Source organism: Gadus morhua, unplaced genomic scaffold (genome assembly GCF_902167405.1).
Source record: "Gadus morhua unplaced genomic scaffold, gadMor3.0, whole genome shotgun sequence".
In the NCBI taxonomy this organism is placed as follows: domain Eukaryota; kingdom Metazoa; phylum Chordata; class Actinopteri; order Gadiformes; family Gadidae; genus Gadus; species Gadus morhua.
The window spans coordinates 477,012-498,073 of NW_021964147.1; the positions used below are offsets into that span (position 1 = coordinate 477,012).

At 41.3% G+C, this 21,062-nt stretch overlaps 1 protein-coding gene across 1 annotated transcript; it reads right to left on the reverse strand.

Moving 5' to 3' along the window:
- Positions 1-13,255: 13,255 nt before the first annotated feature.
- Positions 13,256-17,217, reverse strand: LOC115539277 (uncharacterized). Its single transcript, XM_030350352.1, has 14 exons — positions 17,184-17,217; positions 16,935-17,038; positions 16,565-16,837; positions 16,372-16,471; positions 16,172-16,239; positions 15,840-16,067; positions 15,686-15,757; positions 15,408-15,554; positions 15,179-15,241; positions 14,913-15,032; positions 14,678-14,752; positions 14,312-14,452; positions 13,899-13,964; positions 13,256-13,694 (listed from the first exon to the last, which is right to left on the reverse strand). Exons 1-14 carry the CDS (start codon positions 17,215-17,217, stop codon positions 13,560-13,562), a joined length of 1,626 nt encoding a protein of 541 aa, XP_030206212.1. The 3' UTR covers positions 13,256-13,559.
- Between the last annotated feature and the right edge of the window lie 3,845 nt (positions 17,218-21,062).

Consider the following 21,062-nt stretch of genomic DNA (forward strand, 5'->3'; position numbering starts at 1 on the left):
TATTTGGCAGATTTTAGGCAGATATTTCTTCTTTGTCTTGTTATTCAGCCAAGGCCAACTAAGGTTTATTGTTTTATTGTGCTTCGTATATTCTAAATACATGGGCCACACACGCTATCCTTTGGCTGTCATATCTTCATTGCCATGCAGCTTCAGACTTTTCTTGAAGTTCAGAAACATCTGGAGAGATAAAAGAAAATATTCAGTTAGTTAATAAATGTAATTTTTATTTTTATATAACCTATTTAACCAGGAGAAAAACCTACAGAGATTAAAAATCACTTTTTCAAAGGTGACCTGGCCAAGACAGGCAGCAGCACAATGAACCACAGCTACAGACAAACAGTTACAGACAAACACACAGGGACAACAATTTAAATAGCACTAAAATAAAGCAAATCAAAAAGTATCCTTAACACTTTTCTCTAAACCAAAATAATATGACGTTTGAAAACATTAGAGCTGTTAAACAAAGTGTTGTTAACCTTGTCTGAATGCATTAACTGTGATCTAATACTTATTTTGCTGTGATAAAGAAAATACATCTGTCAGTGTTATAAGTGTCTCACAAATATAATGTATCACTCTTATGTTCATTGGGCTACATCATTTTCTAGATTGATTTGGTCTTTGGATCCTTTGTTTAATATGAGACTCCTTTGGGTGGAACACTCCACCTCACTCATCCCAAACTGAACCCCAAACAGTCATCTGGCTGCTGAAGATCTCGGCCTAGGCGCTGATCCCCAGCCTGGAGGACAGGGTGTAGGCCTGGACACAATGAGCAGGCCCCAGGCCTAGGGGCTGATCCCCAGCCTGGAGGACTGGGTGTAGGCCTGGACACAATGAGCAGGCCCCAGACCTACAGGAGGTCTGCACCTGGAGTTATGGCTCTATTGATGGTTCAGCAGATGAGACACAGTTGGTTCTCAATGTGTCAGAAAATGGTCATGCTCTTAAAGTTTGCCTCTTAATGACAGAATGAGCCTCCATTCTGATAGGCGCCACAACAACAGATTACATTTATCAGATAATATAATTCATGAAGAAACAGTGATCTGTGCTGAGGTGACGTTATCATGTCACGCTGTCCTCACACTGATTCTAGGGGTGGGAGAGCAGACCGCCACTTGGTCACCAAAGTTGCAGTCTGTGACACAGTAATTACTGCTGAACTGGGTAGGGACACTTTTGGGTTCAAATCAAAATCAAAAAACAAGTAACTTCTCAAGGCTGCAGTGTTCACGCTCAATTAAGAGTTATAGTTTATGAACTAGTTTATAAACATCTGCAATACATCCATGTGTGCCAGGACCACAAATGAGGCAGCAGGTTATGTTTGATCCCTCCTGCCCTCAACAGAACTATATTTTTATGATAGTAAGCATATGCCCTTTGAGTTCTTCTTGTCCAAGGCGGTGTTTGTGCAATGCATTTAATCCGCCATGTGGGGGCGACACCGCGTTCACATGACAGTATGCCTGAGTAACTTTTACTAGGGTTGTCCTCGATTTGATTTTGCAAAGTCAAATATGAATCTTGATCCCAGACACATCCTTGATAACTGAGCACCTCTACCAACAAATTCACTTTTCACAATATGATGACAACATGCGCATCCGTTCATGTCAATCAAATGGGAAAAAAATATAGTCTACTATACGCCATAGTTATTATAAAATAGAAATATATAATAATAAGATACCGTAATTAATGTAAAACATTATGACCCAACCAGTGGCAGGTGTCTGTCATTTGACATTCATTTAATAACACCGCAAATCACTCATTAGGGTTCTGGTTAACCCATCGGAATGTCTTGCTGGTTCGGCGAAGATTTGAGGTCACCCCTAGTGAATATACTTTTTTTGGGGGTGTTGACTTAAAGACTAATGATACATGAGGGTCCAGAGGCTAACCTCAACTGGTTCTCAACTGGTCCAGAGGCTAGCCTCAACTGGTTCTCAACTGGTCCAGGGGCTAGCCTCAACTGGTTCTCAACTGGTCCAGAGGCTAGCCTCAACTGGTTCTCAACTGGTCCTGAGGCTACCCTGTGGACCAGTTGAGATCCACTGCAATAAACCGTAGAAAAGGCAACATATAAAAGACGTTTTACAGAGAACCACGGCAGAGCTAATAAGATTGACTAGAGTCTACTGCTTTTCAAACAGTGAACTAAAGTTAGAAAATACAAATCATTCATAACTCAACACTGACCTTATCGATGATGTTTCCTTAGGAGACTGAATTCTGGCTGAAAAACGTGAAAAGACGTTGGGGAAACAAAATATATTTCAAATAGTTTGAGGCATCGCACATTAGATCTTGTTTTCTGTGAATCAAAGACTGTATGAAATAAGACTGGAGAATGAAAGCTCAAAGTTCAGCAGTACTTGGCATGGACATGAAGGAGTTATATGGTGTCCGTTGCGTTCAACAGTACTTGGCATGGACATGAAGGAGTATATGGTGTCCATAGTACATTCTACATGACAATGCCTAAATAATGGCAGTACTTTTCTGCTTGTGGATCAACAGGATTATTAGTCATATATTAAAAGAGGTTCACATATATTTAGCAAGTTACTTTTGAAATGTCCGAATATATATATATCTATATGTAGTGCAATACTTATTACTGCCATTTGAAAGTAAGAACTTTTAAGGGTAAGGGCACGCCCACAGACTGCAGTTGATGATTTATAATTTTTGAAGCCATAACTACATAAATTTAGCCATAACATTAATAAAAGAAGCATGATGTAATGCACAACTGTTCCTTCAGTGTTGAGGATTGTTGGGGATGGGGTCAGGGTTTGGAGCTGAAGTTAGGAGCCTGCCCTGTGTTCAGGTGAGGAGGAATTTTATTGATTGAACTTTAGCCAGGATCAAAACATAATTAAATTGATAAGAGTGCTGACAATAATGCAAGGAAGAGAAGTTAATTCATACATTCTTATATCAAAACATCTGAAGCAGGTAGGGGTTAGACAGTACAGAGACAGGTCATTAAGGAGCAGGTAGGGGTTAGACAGTACAGAGACTGGTCATTAAGAGGCGGGTAGGGGATAGACAGTACAGAGACAGGTCATTAAGAGGCGGGTAGGGGTTAGACAGTACAGAGACTGTCATGGTCGGGTGCTTGCGGGGCAGCAGGAACAAGGAGGGGTAGTTTCAAATGCAGACGACTCAGGACGTTACAAAAAAAGGCCTTTAATAAAGAAACTCAATGTCTCTGTTCCATGAACAGGCAGAAAAACACGACAATTGAGGACCCACGAGGGATAAGGGACTTGACCAAAAACAACGAACTAACACGGGAACAAAGGAAGTGAACCTGGATATAGTGGGAGAGACTGATGGGGGAATGAGGTGCAGGCGGGAAGATTGACAAGAAGGCACAGGGGAAGGGGAATGAAGGGATTGGAGAAGTCAAAGAGCATCTGGTGGACAGGGAGAGAACGAACACTAAACAACAGAGAGACAAAGTGAGACCAGGACCTTAAGGCCCAGATCCAGACGTCCCACCAGGTCTGTCAGGAGAACCGAGCAGGGTGGGTGGAGGTGGTCTGGAGGAGAGATTCAGGGGCAAGTGGGCTGATAGCCGGATAGACCAGCCGGGAACCTTAGGGGAGGAGCAGGAGACCCCAGGGGACGGCCCGGGAAGGAGCAGGAGACCCCAGGGGACGGCCCGGGGAGGAGCAGGAGACCCCAGGGGACGGCCCGGGAAGGAGCAGGAGACCCCAGGGGACGGCCCGGGAAGGAGCAGGAGACCCCAGGGGACGGCCCGGGAAGGAGCAGGAGACCCCAGGGGACGGCCCGGGAAGGAGCAGGAGACCCCAGGGGACGGCCCGGGCGCTGGATGCTAGACAGACCAGCAGACATGCAGAGCCGCTCTGGAGGACGACTCGGGGACCGGAAGGTGGAACAGTGGTATCACCAATAACTCTCAGGGACATCAACCCTTTTCTATACATGAGTATCATGACCGTTAACTGGTCCAGAGGCTAGCATCAACTGGTTCTCAACATTACGCAATACTATAAATTGCATTGCTAATGTATTATAATAACCTGTTGGTTTGATAAGGGATAGACCTGTAAATTACCACAGTAAGAAAAGAATAAACAAGTTCACCAATAACATTGGTATGAATCTAATAGTACACATGGAATATTACATTGATACTCTTTGTCAGGGGGAGCGGGAACTTATTCAAACCCTACGTTATACGTCCGCCGTGACACATCCCGTCTCCCCTGGCCTTGGCGCCATCATTTCAGCAGGGCTGTAGTAAGTTTTCATCCACTGTTTGATGCACTTATTGCAGTGTAAAACGTCTTTATTTACAGATTTAAGATTTAACATATAGTATTTAGAATAATTCACCACTTAATTCGTGCTTTAGTATCTTACCAACCTGTAACCGCCGGTATATATTTGTGTCGACACTCACCACTGTAGCTGAACAGAATGACACAATAGCAAGTGTCAGTGAAATAAATATATAATAAAAGTAAGATCATAAATAAATGTCCAATTTGTATGACCTTTAACTATAACAGTTTGACCGATTGTGATGGCAGCAAAGTTGTGCAGCTGTGTTTCAGTGCAAGTTATTCAATGCAAAATAAGGTTTATTTTTTTGACATGCTTTCATTCAAAATATATATGGTCCACACTATATTTTGGCTGCCATCATTGTCATGTTGAAGTTCTGAAATATTTGGGAAGAGACAAAAAATAAACAAAAACTAGAACTGCAAGCAGTTATGCAGGGGTCCAAGAAGCGTGCATTTCGCCGGCACTACGCAAAGCATGTGTTCAGAACCTGTGGATACAAAGGTTTCGACTGTGGGAGGTTCGGTGTGGGAGTTATAGCCCCAAACGCCTTGTCCGCTACCGTTTCGATTGGTTTGCTTTACCAGAGCCCCGTTGGCCAGCATGTTTCCAGGTCCATTCAGACAGTGTCTTGGATGGACCTGGAATACAGACACACTGTTTCCGCCTCTCACGACGTGGACGAGGGGTTGGGTTTTGAGAGGCACATTTTTTTGAAAAAATCCAAAAAAATCCAAATGGTATTTTAAAGATTGAATAAAAAGGTAACCTAAATCCATGGCTAACATACTACAATGAGGGTACATCATATATCTGTGGATTAATACTTACGTAATGTTATCAATGGTTTGTTAATGCGCATTTAACACTATTTAATGTTGAGTAATGATTGGTTAGGCATTAAGTATACTTAGTTAACTATACTTACTATAGCATTAACTAAGCATAACAGTTAGTTGTACTTAGTTAATGCTAAGATAAGTATTAACTAAGTAAAACTAACTAATGCTTAGTTAATGCTAAGATAAGTATTAACTAAGCATTACAGTTAGTTTCACTTGGCTGATGCTTAGATTAGCATTAACTAAGGATAACAGTTAGTTTGACTTAGTTAATGTTTATCAAGCATTACGCAAGTATTTAGAAATGGTTAGTTAGCTATGAGTTATTAACTAAGCATTAACAAATAGTTTATCAATGTACCCTTATTGTAAATTGTAAGTTGTAGATGAATAGGGAAAAAATGCTGACAAGGGACAAAATATCTATGGCTTTTATTAGAGGGGCAAATAAAAATAAAAAATAAAAAAAAAATGGGGAGAGAATTTAAAGTAAAAATCCAAAAGTTAAAAATGGATAATATTTATTATTTATTAGAAAAAATAGAAGAGACGAAGACAAAACATTTAAAACATTGGGTAGTGCTAAAAAAAAAAAAAACATAATTATGGCTTTGTTTAGAGGGGCAAATCCATAACGAAAAAATGGGGAGAAAATGCATTATTTATTAGAAAAAATAGAAAAATAAAAATAAAAAAATAGAATATTTAATATTTATTATTTATTTGAAAAAATAGAAAAGACAAGACAAAACATTTAAAACATTGGGTAGTGCTAAAAAAAAACCCCATATCTATGGCTTTGTTTAGTGGGGCAAATCCATAAAAAAATCATTATTTATTAGAAAAAATAGAAAATTAAAAAAATATATTTAATATTTATTTTTTATTTGAAAAAATAGAAAAGACAGACAAAACATTTAAATTATTGGGTAGTGCTAAAACCTGCGAGCCAAACGAGCTAACCAGTTACAGAAGGAAATCTAAACAGAGGCACTCATGATCGGAGTAGTACGTGGACAGAATTCGCACTTTGATATCAGTGGGATTAATGTCACGAATGTATACGTGATCAATTGTTGTGTCGTTTTCTGTGGTTGGCAAAGAGACAATTTGGGTGTAACCTTGCTGTCGCATGAAATTTTCTGCAGATTTAGAAACAAGGGCATTGTCGTTGAAGTCACCCATAATTACCTTTCCTCCTGAAAGTTGGTTAAAGTGTTGCATTACCAAAGCGAGATTGTGTTTGAATAAGGCGAGTTGATATGATGGCGGTTTGTACAGCACAATGTAATTGTAATTCAAAGGCTGAACATTAAACATGATGGCTTCCAAGTCACTGCATGGCATGTGTATAATGTTACAAGTGATGTGGTCTTTGTGATAGTAGCCCACACCACCGTGCCGTTTGTTTACCAAGTCTTGGAATTGGGTCATGTTATGGTAGGATTGGGACCGGAGTTTGTGATTAAAAGTCCAACCTGGCATTTCAATGGAACTGACTGATGTGCTTTGTTCCAGCCATGTTTCTGTCACGCAAATGATGTCAGCACTCAAGATTCTCTGGTCATGTTTAAGGTCTTCCATGTGTTGACATAGACCTTGAATGTTGTGTAGGCATATTTTGAGGGTTGAAGTTATTTCTGCTGGGGGAGTTGCAATGAATGGTTCCATTTTTTGCAGGGCAATGTCGATGTCTCGTTTTGAATAGAAGGCTTTGGCTGTGTAGTCTTGAATGCTAAGGTTTTCCTCACACGTTACTCGGCTTAATGCTACATATGCTTGGCCAGCTGCAAACATATCTTTGAGGGACACTACAGCTCTTTCTAAAGTTAAACCTTGAACTTTGTGTATGGTACAGGCCCATGCTAGGCGTAACGGGAATTGGCGTCTAGATCCACCAGTCATTGCTTTGTCTTCCACAGCATCTATGGGTGTTGCTTGTTGAAATTGTGGCTCCAAGCATAGAGACCTACTCCTCAGTTTCCTGCCGATTTTGTCATTGTCAAAGTTAACCAAAATGGTTTTGGGAAACTGAACGTTTCCTCCAAATGTTATTTTGCAAACGGTACCGAATACACCATTGACCAATCCGTCGGACAGATCTATATTTTTGATGAGCATAACGCGAGCTGATGGACCAACGATTAACGTTCTGCTCAAGCATGTCTGTTTATCAAAAGTTTGTGGACTACGTTTTTTCGTTACATTTCCTGTGTTAGGGTCTCTCTGAGTATCTTGAGCTTGAATTTGCACTATATCCGTACATGTCTTGTTTAACATGGTGATGTTATGGACTGCCACTGCAGTGTTTGTTGAGAAAATGTGAAGGTCCTGTGTCAGTTCCCCCTCGCCTGTCTCGCGTTGTCTTAGTAAGATTTCATCTCGCTCATAAAGATTGTCCCCTTTTCTGTGTTTCCTAAGACGATTCAAGGTTTCAGCAAACTCTTTGTTTTTTTGTCGCATTATCTTAGTCAACTCAATGTGAGTGAAATGATTGTTCCACAGATCGGTCACCAATTGCTCGCGGTAAAGATGTGTTCCATTACAGGGCCGAGCTGGAAGAAGTCACCAACTGCCATGATTGATACATTCCCAAACAATGCATAATCTCCTTGTTGCTTTATTTGTCGTAGTCTGCCATGGACATACGTCAGGATTTTATGATCAACCATACTCACCTCGTCCAAAATGAGTATTTGTAAGTCTTTCATGGTGGCTCTTAACGAATTGATTCTTTCATCTCCTAGAGGTTGATATGGCAGTTTGGCAGATGTAGTAATAGCAAAGGTGCTGTGTATTGTGCTTCCGTTGATATTATATGCTGCTACTCCTGTAGGAGCAGCTAGCAAAACATGAGTGTCGTCTGGATTAATGGACATTCTTGCAAAGAGTCTGCATGACTCGTAGTACACAGCTTTAATCAGGTGGGACTTTCCCGTGCCTGCTCCCCCTGAAATGAATACGCGAAACGGGTCAGGGTTTTTGCCATTGACTTTGTCGAGGCACCATGCGCGGATTTTGTAAAAAATTTGAGTTTGTTGTTCGTTTAACGTGCGCATAATGGACAGACCTTCAGCTCTTTGTATCGAGTGTGTGGGAAATTCTTTAGACAGTGTCGCGATTGTGTCCGACTGCAAGTCCGGTATGGCTTCTCTTTCATTTTGATTTGTGTCGTTGTTGTTAGTCATCTCCTCCTGACATTCTAATCGCTCCAACTCAGATTCAGGACAAAGGTCTGCCCATGCCTCGTCGTGAGCCCCGTGGTGCCCTGCAACCTCTTGGCATCTGTCGAGCTCATCTGCATCTACTTCAAACAGGGATCTGTTCAAATCTACAACTTCCTTAACACTTTGCGTTGTATTGCTGCTGTTAGTGATGGAACCGGTTCTGTAAAACTGCTCATAACTGTTGTACGGTGGAGGTTTTATCTCATCTGTTGAATAATGAGGCAAAAACAATTGTAGCAAACTTTGGTAGTGCTTTTCTGGATATTTGGTTTGTGAGAAACGAGCGTATCTAACAACAGCATCAGATCCCCTAGTTCTCATCTTAACAAAGCCAGTGTTTTTTTCCAGTTTAACAGAGCCCTTGCTGTGCTGCTCTTTCCCGTACAGAACTCTGTATTTTGAAACAAATGTGGCTATACAAATATCATGGAAAATTGCGCCCTGGGGGCGGTTTTTGTAGCGGTCCGTTATGCTCGTCATCCATATTGAGTCTGTTGATGTGTCACCCTGTTCTGCTTTGCTTTGAATGATACTGAGAGGAAAACTCATTCTGACGGTATTTTCACCAGTAGGGATAAATGTGACCAGTCTTGAGCTTTCGTTGAGATGCATGTTTGTAACTCGATAAACGCTTTCTTGAGCTGAGACCTCGCGATTGTGGAGAAAGACACTTCCCAACTTATTGAGTGTTTGTTTTGCATCTAAATTTCCATGTTTTTTCATTTCATTTTGAGTATGTTGTAACAATAAGCCCATGTCTTGTTCTGCTTTTGAGATGTAGGATATTATGTATACTACACAAGCAAAAGCATCGCAGACATATTGTATGTCCATGTTGGCATCCCAGCAACGCAAAAGGTCTTTGTTGTATTGATTAACGTAAACATCTGATGGGTTGCGTTTGTGTACAACCGCGTTTTTATTGGTTGTCAATCGGTAGGCATTTTCAAACATTTCCTGGGTGATGCTAATGGAAGCAAATAGCTGATCCACAGTGTCAAAGGTTAGGTCTGGACTTGAAAGAGCATGTTTGACCCTTGTCATGACACTTTTAGCCACCTCTTTTTCTTTTCGCATTTCTAATATAGAGATGTCTATTGGATCAGCGTCTGTTACCTCCTGGTTCTCGTCTGTTTTACTTCTACAAAGAAAGGTGTGGTTGCTTGGAGGACGTGGAAAGTTAAACCTGCATGTTGTGCCTTTTTTCCTACAACTCTTTGAGTGCTTGGAGCTGTGTTTTTGAACGCTGGAAACAACTTCATGCAATGCGTCGGTTGCTGGCGGGAGTTCACAACTGATGTATTTATCAATAAATTGTGTGACTTCTTGATCTGTGTTTTTGCCTATTTTCGGTGCATTTTCTACCCAGAACAGACAATGTGTATGGGGTGAGCCGCGTTGTTGGAATTCAACTCTAAAAAATGTCTCGATAACTTTACCAATGGGGTTAGCTGGTGACTTGATGACGTCATTTAGGAAAGTCTGAAACCTGTGTTGGAACATTCTTGCCGCGGAAACCGGATTAGTTTTGAGTAAATTGCACCTCTGGGACCAGTCCAGGTCGTTGACATTTCCCTGTATTTTCTGTAGTCTCATGAAAACATCGATGAGTTCAGTCCAGCGTAAATCAGCACATGAAAATGAACAGAACCAAGTAGGGACACCAAGCTGACGAACGATAGCAAATAGATTTTTCTGTACACCTTGCCAAAAAACTGGAGTCCCCCGGATCGGTTGAAGGAACTTGTAACCGAGATCGGTTTTTAAGACATTTTGTACATAGTCTTTGTTTGAAAGCATGGCGGAAGTTATAGCCAATGATTCCCCTGCATGGTAACCTTTTCTCAGTGCTATGGACACCTTGGAAACAACCTGATTGACCTCAGATAAATATTGAGCATAGAAAATGTAGTCCAAGTTGCTGCTAAACCTCCCATCAGCATTTAGGATTCGTGTGTTGATGTATCTACTGAGAGTGAGCCTGTGGGGCCGTGCATCATGGAATGTACCCGTCCCTTTGGGGAAAAGAGTTGGAAAACATTTTGCCTCATTGCCCTTATCTGTCAGCAGCCTAACAGGACTGTTGCCCTCAGCTGGAGCTATTGATAAAACACTTTCGAAATGCTGATCAAATATTTCTTGTGCGATATCAATTGGTTGCAAACATGTGTCCAAGAGTAACCCGTGTGTTTGCGTTTCATATATGTGGTCAGCTTCTTCATCATCCGACACCTGGTCTGATTGAGTTGTAATGTCACTGCTTTCAGGTGCAGATGGAGTGTCATTAACTGGGTTGCATTCTTTCAAAACAGAACATGCATCTTCTGGCAAGGGATTTTCCCATTCTGCGTTAAAGTCTATGTCCTTATACCATTTATTCATGTCCTTTAAACATGCAATCGCATTTTGGATTTTTTGAGTGTGCACATATTGATACTGATAATGCCCCTTATAAGTAAGTTTTCTTTTCAGTTTTATCCGGATCAATAAATCTTGATTTTCTAGCCTTGGGAGAACCGAAGTGACTACATCGCTGTTTGATGGAACGCAAGTCACCGGCCCATGGACAGAATTCTGAGAACCTCGTGGCAATGCCACAAGTCGCATAAAGGGAATATTCAATGCGCACAGGTGTTGTTCTAATGAGTTCAGTGTGCCTAATTCGTCCGGAATTGGATCTAATGCCATATTGTTCAGAGCGCTCTCCTGGGGAACCTTACCACTGAGTAACTTGGAGTTGCAACTGAAACATATCCACAATTTCCCAGCAACTGTCTGTTTTAGTGTGCATGGCGTTAAACATGCGTTATCACATTGATGGAGATATGTTGTAGTAATGCATTGTTTTGCAATTGCTGACACAGTTGAAGCCTTGGATTCATATGAAGTTATGTCACATAATCTAACTTGCTTACGGAACAATAATCTGTGACATACACAACAAACATGTTCTGGTCCATGTTTGACCTCTTCTTGGAAGAGCTCAATTACAAAGTCAATATTGTGTTTTAAGAGGGTTAGATTAAGTCTCCTTTGACAGTTTCTTTCAATTACAGAGGGTTTATAAGCCGGATCATCTCTGTATTTGATTACAATACTTTGTATCACCTGGTCACGATGGGCAGGATTATTAGTATATTTTTCAATACTGCGGTTTTTTACTTGTTCTTTGTACTCTTCATTATTAGCATATTTTGCAATACCGTAGTTTATGACTTGTTCTTTGAACAGTTCATTACTAGCATATTTTTCAATACTGCGGTTTTTGTGATTTGCTTGATACTGTTCATCACAATTATATCTTTCTTTTGTTTTTAGCTTTTTAACTCGCCTATATTCTGTGTCTTCAGCATAGGTTTTCTTTATTCTCACATTATATACTTTATCAGTAATTTTTTTACGAGGTGAAACACGGTCTGCATTGGACATTTTGTGTGACATTTCACAGAAGCTAGTTAAACAAAAGCATGCAAGAGAGGTTATTTCTTTGACACATGCAATTGGTTCATAATGGCATTCATTGCAGTGTTTCAGATATATTGCTTTTCTTGAAATTGGCTCAATGTTCGCCGTAAACGTAATCCATTTCTGTTGACTGTATGTGTAAATATCAACACAGAGAAAATCTGCTGAAGCTTGTATTTCCAACTCTGTTGCCCAAGATCCAACATACTTCATTTTTGAGTCCATGAGATATTGCTCCACAGAAACAAATTGCCGTCTTAGACAAGTAATGTAATGAAGTGGATTATTTGAGATGTGATTCACTACAGCCTTTCGAAAGGCCTTGTGATGTGACTCGCAACCACTCAATACAGACGAAAGAGAACGAAAGAAACAATTACCGTCACCTTCAATGGATGTTGTTTGGCATGGTTCAGGCTGTGCCACATCGAAGGTTTGTACAACAATATTTTGATCTAAACTTGGTACGATATTCAGTTTGTTGCAGATCCTGTTTTTTTCCCTTAATGTCAATCCAGTAAATATTATATTGGGGCTATCTGTTACAGAAATTAAACAGACATCTGATGCACCCTCTGTGTGAATTGGAGGATCACTGTCAATGTTTACAGTTGTGTCACATGTAGAAGTGTTTGCTACAGGCTGCACAGTTTCAAGGGAAAAAGACGCGTTTACTGTAAGGGAATTTCTATCTGTTACCGAAAGGACACAGAGATCAGAGTCACTGTCAGTGTCCAAAGTACCGTCATGTGCCGAAGTGCTGGCTTCAGGCTGTGCAGTTAAAGCAGTAAATGGTGAGTTTACCTCAACAGCTTTCACACCAGTGACTTCAAACACCTTGTTCGGGATATCAAAAGCATGTGGATGATTTTGATATAAGGAATTGACCAGGTTCTCAATATGCTCATATAACTCATGCACAGTAGCATAGTGCGCTACTATGCTGGTTCCATCCGGTGCAACTGAACCCCAAGTACTACGAGAATGAGGATCGAAAACTGCAAAAGCAGTTTCGACCTTGAAAACGGCACAGACACTTTCTTTGATGTTGAGCAAGCATGTGTCTGTCTGCAGCAGTGTCTTCTGAATAGCCTCTTCTAAAGGCATGGCTATGTTTTGCAAAGAAGCGTCATAATCATCCTTTTGATCAAGACTTCCAGTGAGTGTATCAAAATATTCCAAACTAAATGATTTATTGTTTAATTTGCAGTGTCTGGGTAACTCGGAAATGAAAATATGCCCACTGGTTTTGGCTGCACTGATTTCCTTATTTTCTAGCATAGATGTGTACAAGCCATTACCTTGTTTTAGAATATGATGAATGTTTTTTTTTTTCCATTTGAGAAAAAAATTATGGGTGGTGTGGGTCATAATCGCCGCTATGCTATTTGTAGCACACTGCTTACCTGCATTTTCCCCGAATATGTGGCTGCTCTGGTCAAACGATCCTTGAAGACACCCAGGGTTGTCATAAGTCACATGACTTGATGTAGCAGCTCTGGCAGGTGCAAAATCACAGGGTGCCTAAAAACACAACAATAGTTCAATCAAAAAGGAGTGTAACCAATAGTTTATATCGAAATTAACAAGGAATTCATAAAAAAGGCTAGGAATCAATCAGCTGTAGTTCATGGCTGTGTATAATGGGAAAACGGGATTGTACATGATATTAACATTACTTTAACTAATTTCCAAGATCTAATAAATGGCAGGAAAACTCACAAGGAACAGGGAATAACATGTTAAAAATAAGTACCTTCTGATTGCCAAGTGTTACATGACGATCTTCAAGCTGGCCATTGTCCTCAGGCGGGCTCTGCTGAAATGACAATTCAGTGTTTTTAAAAGCATGTTGGTTCCCAGTAAGTAATTTGAAAATGTACATAGTATAGGCAAATTGGTCAGAACTGCACACTTACACCATATCAATGTTTTAAAAGAATAAACACATCAAAACAAAATGGGTCTCTTAAGCTGTGGCTTTTCCCGTTGGTATACAATTTTTCCACTAGTAATTACATACCTGCTGACTGCTCGCAGTGACCTCAGGTGCTGGTTCAAACGGCTCATGGTCCTCAATGTGTGTCATCTGCAATCACAAACATTACGAATGTTAAAAAAATTAGGTTTACCCCTACATGCAAACTCATAAGCCATAGAAAAGGGGACATTTGGTGTATTGTGGTGAACAGAATTAAGGACAAAGAAAACTTATTTCAGTTCAGTTTAAATAATTAAAATGAGCACAACAAGTTCATCAGCCAACTTTCCTGACATTTCCAATTCATAGTGTGTAGATATTACCAAGAACATGTTAAAAACAGTTCAACTATGTTGATTGTAATTATGAAGTAAAAATGTAAATGTTTCTAGATACTGATCCTGGAACAGATTGATTGCTTATGTGCAAATCATTTTTTATATTGTTGTCATTACCTTGGTTGAACATCCCAAGAAGCTGGTCTCATTGGCTGTTGGTTTATCAGCCTGGGCCATCACAACTTTTGGCCCCCAAGGTGTTGGCTCCTCTTGTTTTCTCTGTCCAGAGACAACCCGAGCAGTTGGCTGGTTCACCTTCTACAATGAGGTAAGGGAGCAAAATTATCATGAGAGATACAATTGTATGAAAATTGAAAAGTGGGCAGTTCAAAGAACTTACTGCTAATGTAGTTTATTTAAAACAGTAACAAACATAGTGTTGTGCACGCCTGTATTTTGTGGCGCTACATACAAATTTAACAACAAAACCCAAATATTAAATTATTACAAGATGCTCTCTTTTTCCCCCATCCATTCCCTTACCTCACAAAACTCTGTTTGAAGAAACGGCCACTCATCAACACACAGAGTCTTGTCATCCCCCTCCGGTTGAGCAAACTGCAAAGACATAGTAAGAATTATATGTACATTACAATTGAGAAATGGAAACCCAAAATTACACTTTCTTAAAGGGAACTTAGAGAAAATATCAAAAGAATAGAGAACCGCACTCTATTCACTGAATGTGTTTAATCATTACATGTTGTATGCAAATTACCTTGCTCGAATGCACAAAGACGCTGCCCTCCAGAGTGGCTGGTACAGCAGCTTCTGGCACAGGTCGAGGGGGAGGTACCAGCTTCGAAGGTTTGGCAATCCTTGCTGGAGTTTGAAGTGCCTGGAAAATAATTGTAAATCATTGGCAAAACAATACCTACACAGAGAATGTTGGACTATCTCTTGTGTTAAAGGCGAAATCAGAAAATAGTTGTTCCTGTGTTTCAACCAAAAAACAAGTACATATTTCACTGAGAAATTACCAACCTCAAGGCGGGCCTTCTTTCCTTTGGAGACCACAGCCGTGGTTCCATGTGCCACCTTCCGTTTCTATCATAATGGAAGAGAACGGAAATGATAACAGTTAATGAAATATAACACTTATTATCAATGCAACTATCTGTACCATACAATGTAAAGCTTGTCATATAGGATTACAGGCGCTATTAATATGTATGCACTCACAAACAGTTAATATTAAAATCACACAAATTACCTTTGAGCGATTCCCCATGGTAGCATACATGGGGACGTCAAGGTTGGATGGAACAATGCGATCCATTGCAGCCAACTTGTCAGTGCTAAACCGGATAGGGTTTAGCACGACAAAGCACTCCCTCAGGACCAGAGGAGGCACACAAACCTAGAAATAAAAAACAGAATTGAGCCATGGACCATTTCCCTTGTCTTATAGGAATAGCATTTAAATGAAACAACAAATGTACGCATCATTACGGTTTAATTTCCTATCAGCTATCATACCAATGTACAAACCTCATGAGGAAGGATCCGCACGGAAGACTGATCCCAGTCCTCAGGCGCATCCCAGGACTCAGGTTGGCTGCGCTATAAACACATAGGGGGAATTAGTATTCAATAAATGTGGCCTAACTAAAACTAAAGCTCTTCAAAATTGTATAACTTTTACCTTTCCGCGACGTCCGACGACAGTTTCCTTGAAGGGGTCAAGGGGACGTGGACGTGAAACCTCTCCCTTCACAACCACGGTTGTAGCAAAGGGTCTCACAGTCGGGGGTGACTTGGGAGGAGACACAGGCGGAGGTGTAACAGGCAGAGGTGACTGTAGCTGCCGAAAGGAGAAGTGCCACAGAAGCTTCGCGAGAAGCGGCATCCCCAGATCGTCACTCAGGTGGATCTATTATAATGAGAAGCACGGGTTATTATTGAAATAAACTGCTTTTGCCATATAAAAATGACATCACATGAATTTCTCACGTGCCAAGTTATAACACGACTTACCCCATCACGACTCCACAAGGCACGCGAGTCAAGCGGAAAGCGGTCAGCTGTGACGCAGTACTCTACACCTGCAGAAGAAAACAAATATTAAACCATACACTATACACATATTTTACACGTGGTACCAAGAGGTGGTGTTGATACACTAAAAGCTTTCCTACAAAGATATTCTATACTGACATTATCTCTTAATCATTTTTACATACCGTTCTTTGCTGCAACGCGACGAAACTCCTCTCGAAGGAATTGTTGCGGTGCCAATTCACTCGCCAGCCGGGGAGGGAAATCGAGCACAAACACCTGATCCGCACAAAAGTTTTGGATTACACACTATACAATTCTGTTAAATAGTCTGCCTTGAAAATACACTTTATTTTGTAACACAAAAACTACCTTAGGCCATCGACTGCGGGCAGCTCTCAGAAGTCCATCGAAGGCAACTCCAGCCGCTTCGATGCCGGGCGTCGCCGTGAGGTTGTTGCTTGGAGCCAGCAAGCAAACGATGTCGGGGGTTCTGGGGATGTCTGCGTTCAGCAACTCAGTGCGGAGCTCAGCAGCAGACGCCCCAGGCGTAGACAGGAACCCAAACGAAAGGCAACCGTCTGGCATCCTCACGTAACGGTCAACCAACGCACGCAGATGCGAGTCGCCCACAAACAGCACAAACTATAAATAAGGACAAATAAAAAGTTGTCGTTCCACTCCAAACATATTCCACAGCTAAATTATATATTATTTTCTGAAAGGTCTTTGACAAGTTTACCTGCTTAACTGGAGACTCAGGAGGGAGATCCAATCGATGGAACTTCCCAGTGAGGGCAGAGACAGGCCAAGGCTTGACACGGTGACGAGCTCCAGTGCCACGCACTAATAAAGAGACAAATTCAACGCAGAACTAAAATGAATAACCTCGAGCTGTTGATCTAAAAGTCAAACATCACACATTCATGCAATAGAATTCTGAGGAATATAAATGAGTTAAAAACATTATTGTATCTTTACGACTACATACCAGGGAGGAAGCCTCTAGCCAGAGTCGTTGCCATCGGAAGAATCGTCCTCATCCTCACCTTGGCTGCAGCCGAAGCGCGCGAGGCACGAGGCATCTAATGATTTCACAATAAGAAAAATAGAATGTTCAAAATAGGTACAAGATTTCCCTTTACAAATATACATCAAGAAAGGCTGCATGTTGAAAACCCCACCCTGTACAGAGATGTATTTATGTAATTATAACCATGTGTTTTCATATGAAATGAACATTAAACAGAACAGATAGGTGCAATAAATACACACATGCACAAGGTGTTCATGTGAAATCAATATGGGCTAAAGCACAGCATTTAAAACACATTGCATATGGTGGACAGAGGTAGAATTTAGACTGTTGGGCGGATGTGTGCGTGTAAAAAGGAAATGTAACACGACATTGCAGCATTTAAAACACATTGCATTGTGTGGCAGATACAATCCAAATTTTCCTAATCACAGCCAACTTATAAAGCTTTCATCCAAGGACAAATTTAAAGCCAAATATTTGCATAGAATGACATAGGCAGTACAGAAACCATTTTCCCAAAAAAATCTATTAACAGACAACTAAAATGCTAATTAAGTCAAAACCCATCCAGTAAGTAATACAACCAGCACCTCACCTTGAGTTGAACGGCGGACGATCTCCCGTTTCTCCTTTCAACACATGACAACAACAGACCTACCTTGCTTAGACAATCTGAAAATCAGTATACAGACACACACACAACACAGCCCCAGACACACACACACAGACACACACAACACAGCCCCCCCCACACACACACACACACACACACACGACACAGCCCCAGACAGACACACACGACACAGCCCCCCACACACACCTAGACACACAGACACAGACAGACACACAGACAGACAGACACACAGACAGACAGACACCTAGACACACAGACACAGACAGACACACACACCTAGACAGACAGACACACACCCAGACAGACAGACAGACAGACACACCTAGACAGACAGACAGACAGACAGACACCTAGACAGACAGACAGACAGACACCTAGACAGACAGACAGACACACACCTAGACAGACAGACACACACACCTAGACAGACAGACACACACACCTAGACACACACACACACACCTAGACACACACACACACACCTAGACAGACACACACGCACACCTAGACAGACACACACGCACACCTAGACAGACACACACACACACACACACCTAGACAGACACACACACACACACACACCTAGACAGACACACACACACCTAGACAGACACACACACACACACACACACACACACACACCTAGACAGACACACACACACACACACCTAGACAGACACACACACACACACACACCTACACACACACACACACACACACACACACACCTAGACAGACACACACACACACACACACAGACACACACAGACACCTAGACACACACACACACAGACACCTAGACACACACACACACAGACACCTAGACACACACACACACACACACACACACACCTAGACAGACACACACACACACCTAGACAGACACACACACACACCTAGACAGACACACACACACCTAGACAGACACACACACACCTAGACAGACACACACACACACCTAGACAGACACACACACACACCTAGACAGACACACACACACCTAGACAGACACACACACACACACCTAGACAGACACACACACACACCTAGACAGACACACACACACACCTAGACAGACACACACACACCTAGACAGCCACACACACACCTAGACAGACACACACACCTAGACAGACACACACACACACCTAGACAGACACACACACACCTAGACAGACACACACACACCTAGACAGACACACACACACCTAGACAGACACACACACACCTAGACAGCCACACAGCCACACACACACACCTAGACAGACACACACACAGACAGACACACACACACACACCTAGACAGACACACACACAGACAGACACACACACACACAGACACACAGACAGACAGACAGACAGACAGACAGACAGACAGACACCCTAACCATTTTTCAAAAAAATCTATTGAGCAAATACAGTCAAAACCCAGCATTAGCAATATAACCAGCACCTCACCTTGAGTTGAACGGCGGACGATCTTTCAACACATGACCAACAGCACAGCATTTAAAACACATTGCATATGGTGGAGTTTAGACTGTTGGGCGGATGTGTGCGTGTAAAAAGTGAATGTAACACGACATTTCAGCATTTAAAACACATTGCACAGATACAATCCAAATTTAAAGCCAAATATTTGCATAGACGTGATCTCCTGTAGTATCGCGACATGCTAATTTAGCCGCTACCAAAACTACAACGAGGCAGAACTAAGAAACCAAACCGTTTGTAAATCCGTCAAGATTTCAGCGAGATAAGAGTATTAGCGTTCAAGAAAGCGACCAAAACAACTACAACGAGGCAGAACTAAGAAACCAAACCGTTTGTAAATCCATCAAGATTTCAGCGGCTACCAAAACAACTACAACGAGGCAGAACTAAGAAACCAAACCGTTTGTAAATCCGTCAAGATTTCAGCGAGATAAGAGTATTAGCGTTCCAGAAAGCTACCAAAACAACTACAACGAGGCAGAACTAAGAAACCAAACCGTTTGTAAATCCGTCAAGATTTCAGCGAGATAAGAGTATTTGCGTTCCAGAAAGCTCTGTGGTAAGATGGCTGGCGGCCTAGACGCCGCCGCAGTCCACAAAGCGCCCCACACAAACTATTACAGGGGGCTTTAATATTTTCTCGTAAATCCTTTGCTTGCAATTACTGCCTCAAAAGCAAACCTAATACTTTAAACATAATTATCCATTTCATAAGGATATATATATCTATGGTCGTGGGTCCCATGCGCGACTTACAAGATGCATACAAAATGGCGGACAAGCATAATTATCCATTACATCAGGACTTACCTTGACAACGAACTTCTTTGGTTGAACCGCAAAGTTGAAAGACAGAACGTACTCAAATGAATCCGATCACAATATTAATCCGTGGAAGGGAGAGGAAAAGGGTCTATCTGAACAAAGATGTCTCAAGAAGAGAAAATCCGGTCAGAGTGAGCCGTGCGCCGTTGCTGACGCGCTAGTCATTCCCTGAGTGTAACTCGCGAAGCACCATGGGAGTACACCACGCCCACACCTGAACCACGCCTGAACAGATCACAAAATGGCGTTTTATCAACACGGGTTTAATATTTTGATAACAAAAATTCAGTTCAATGTTATTGCTTAAGAAACAGATTCCTTCCAACTAACTATTTGCGAAGCACCATGGGAGTAGACCACGCCCACACCTGAACCACGCCTGAACAGATATAATCTGAACAGAACTGAACAGAAAATACCACAGACCATAACGCTAGCAAAAAATGCAGATTACCAACCAAAACAACTTAATTACATGAAGGCCTTCAGCCAACAGAACTGAACAGAAACATCACTTGTCAAATATCCCAGGATGCCTATTATTTACATACTATTTTAAAATGGAAGAGGGGTTTTGCTTTATATAATTAATAAAATAACACAGACCATAACGCTAGCAAAAAATGCAGAAACCAAAACAACTTAATTACATGAAGGCCTTCAGCCAATTTCAAGTCTTAGACATATTTACATTATGCCTATGTGTTTTAATTTGGTTGGAGATTTCAAGTCGTATGATTTTACCCATTAGACTATACTCCTACTCATTTATTAACCTAGCTTCCAAAATGTGCATCCCAAAACCTAGCTTCCAAAATGTGCATCCCAATCCAAATATAGCTTCCAAAATGTGCATCCCAAAACCTAGCTTCCAAAAT

Coding starts and splice junctions, on each gene's coding strand:
- LOC115539277 (XM_030350352.1), bottom strand. CDS start 17,217: ATGGCAACGACTCTGGCTAGAGGCTTCCTCCCTG. Junction 17,039..17,183: donor GGCTAGAGGCTTCCTCCCTG/GTATGTAGTCGT, acceptor TCTCTTTATTAG/TGCGTGGCACTGGAGCTCGT. Junction 15,758..15,839: donor TCGTCGGACGTCGCGGAAAG/GTAAAAGTTATA, acceptor ATGTGTTTATAG/CGCAGCCAACCTGAGTCCTG.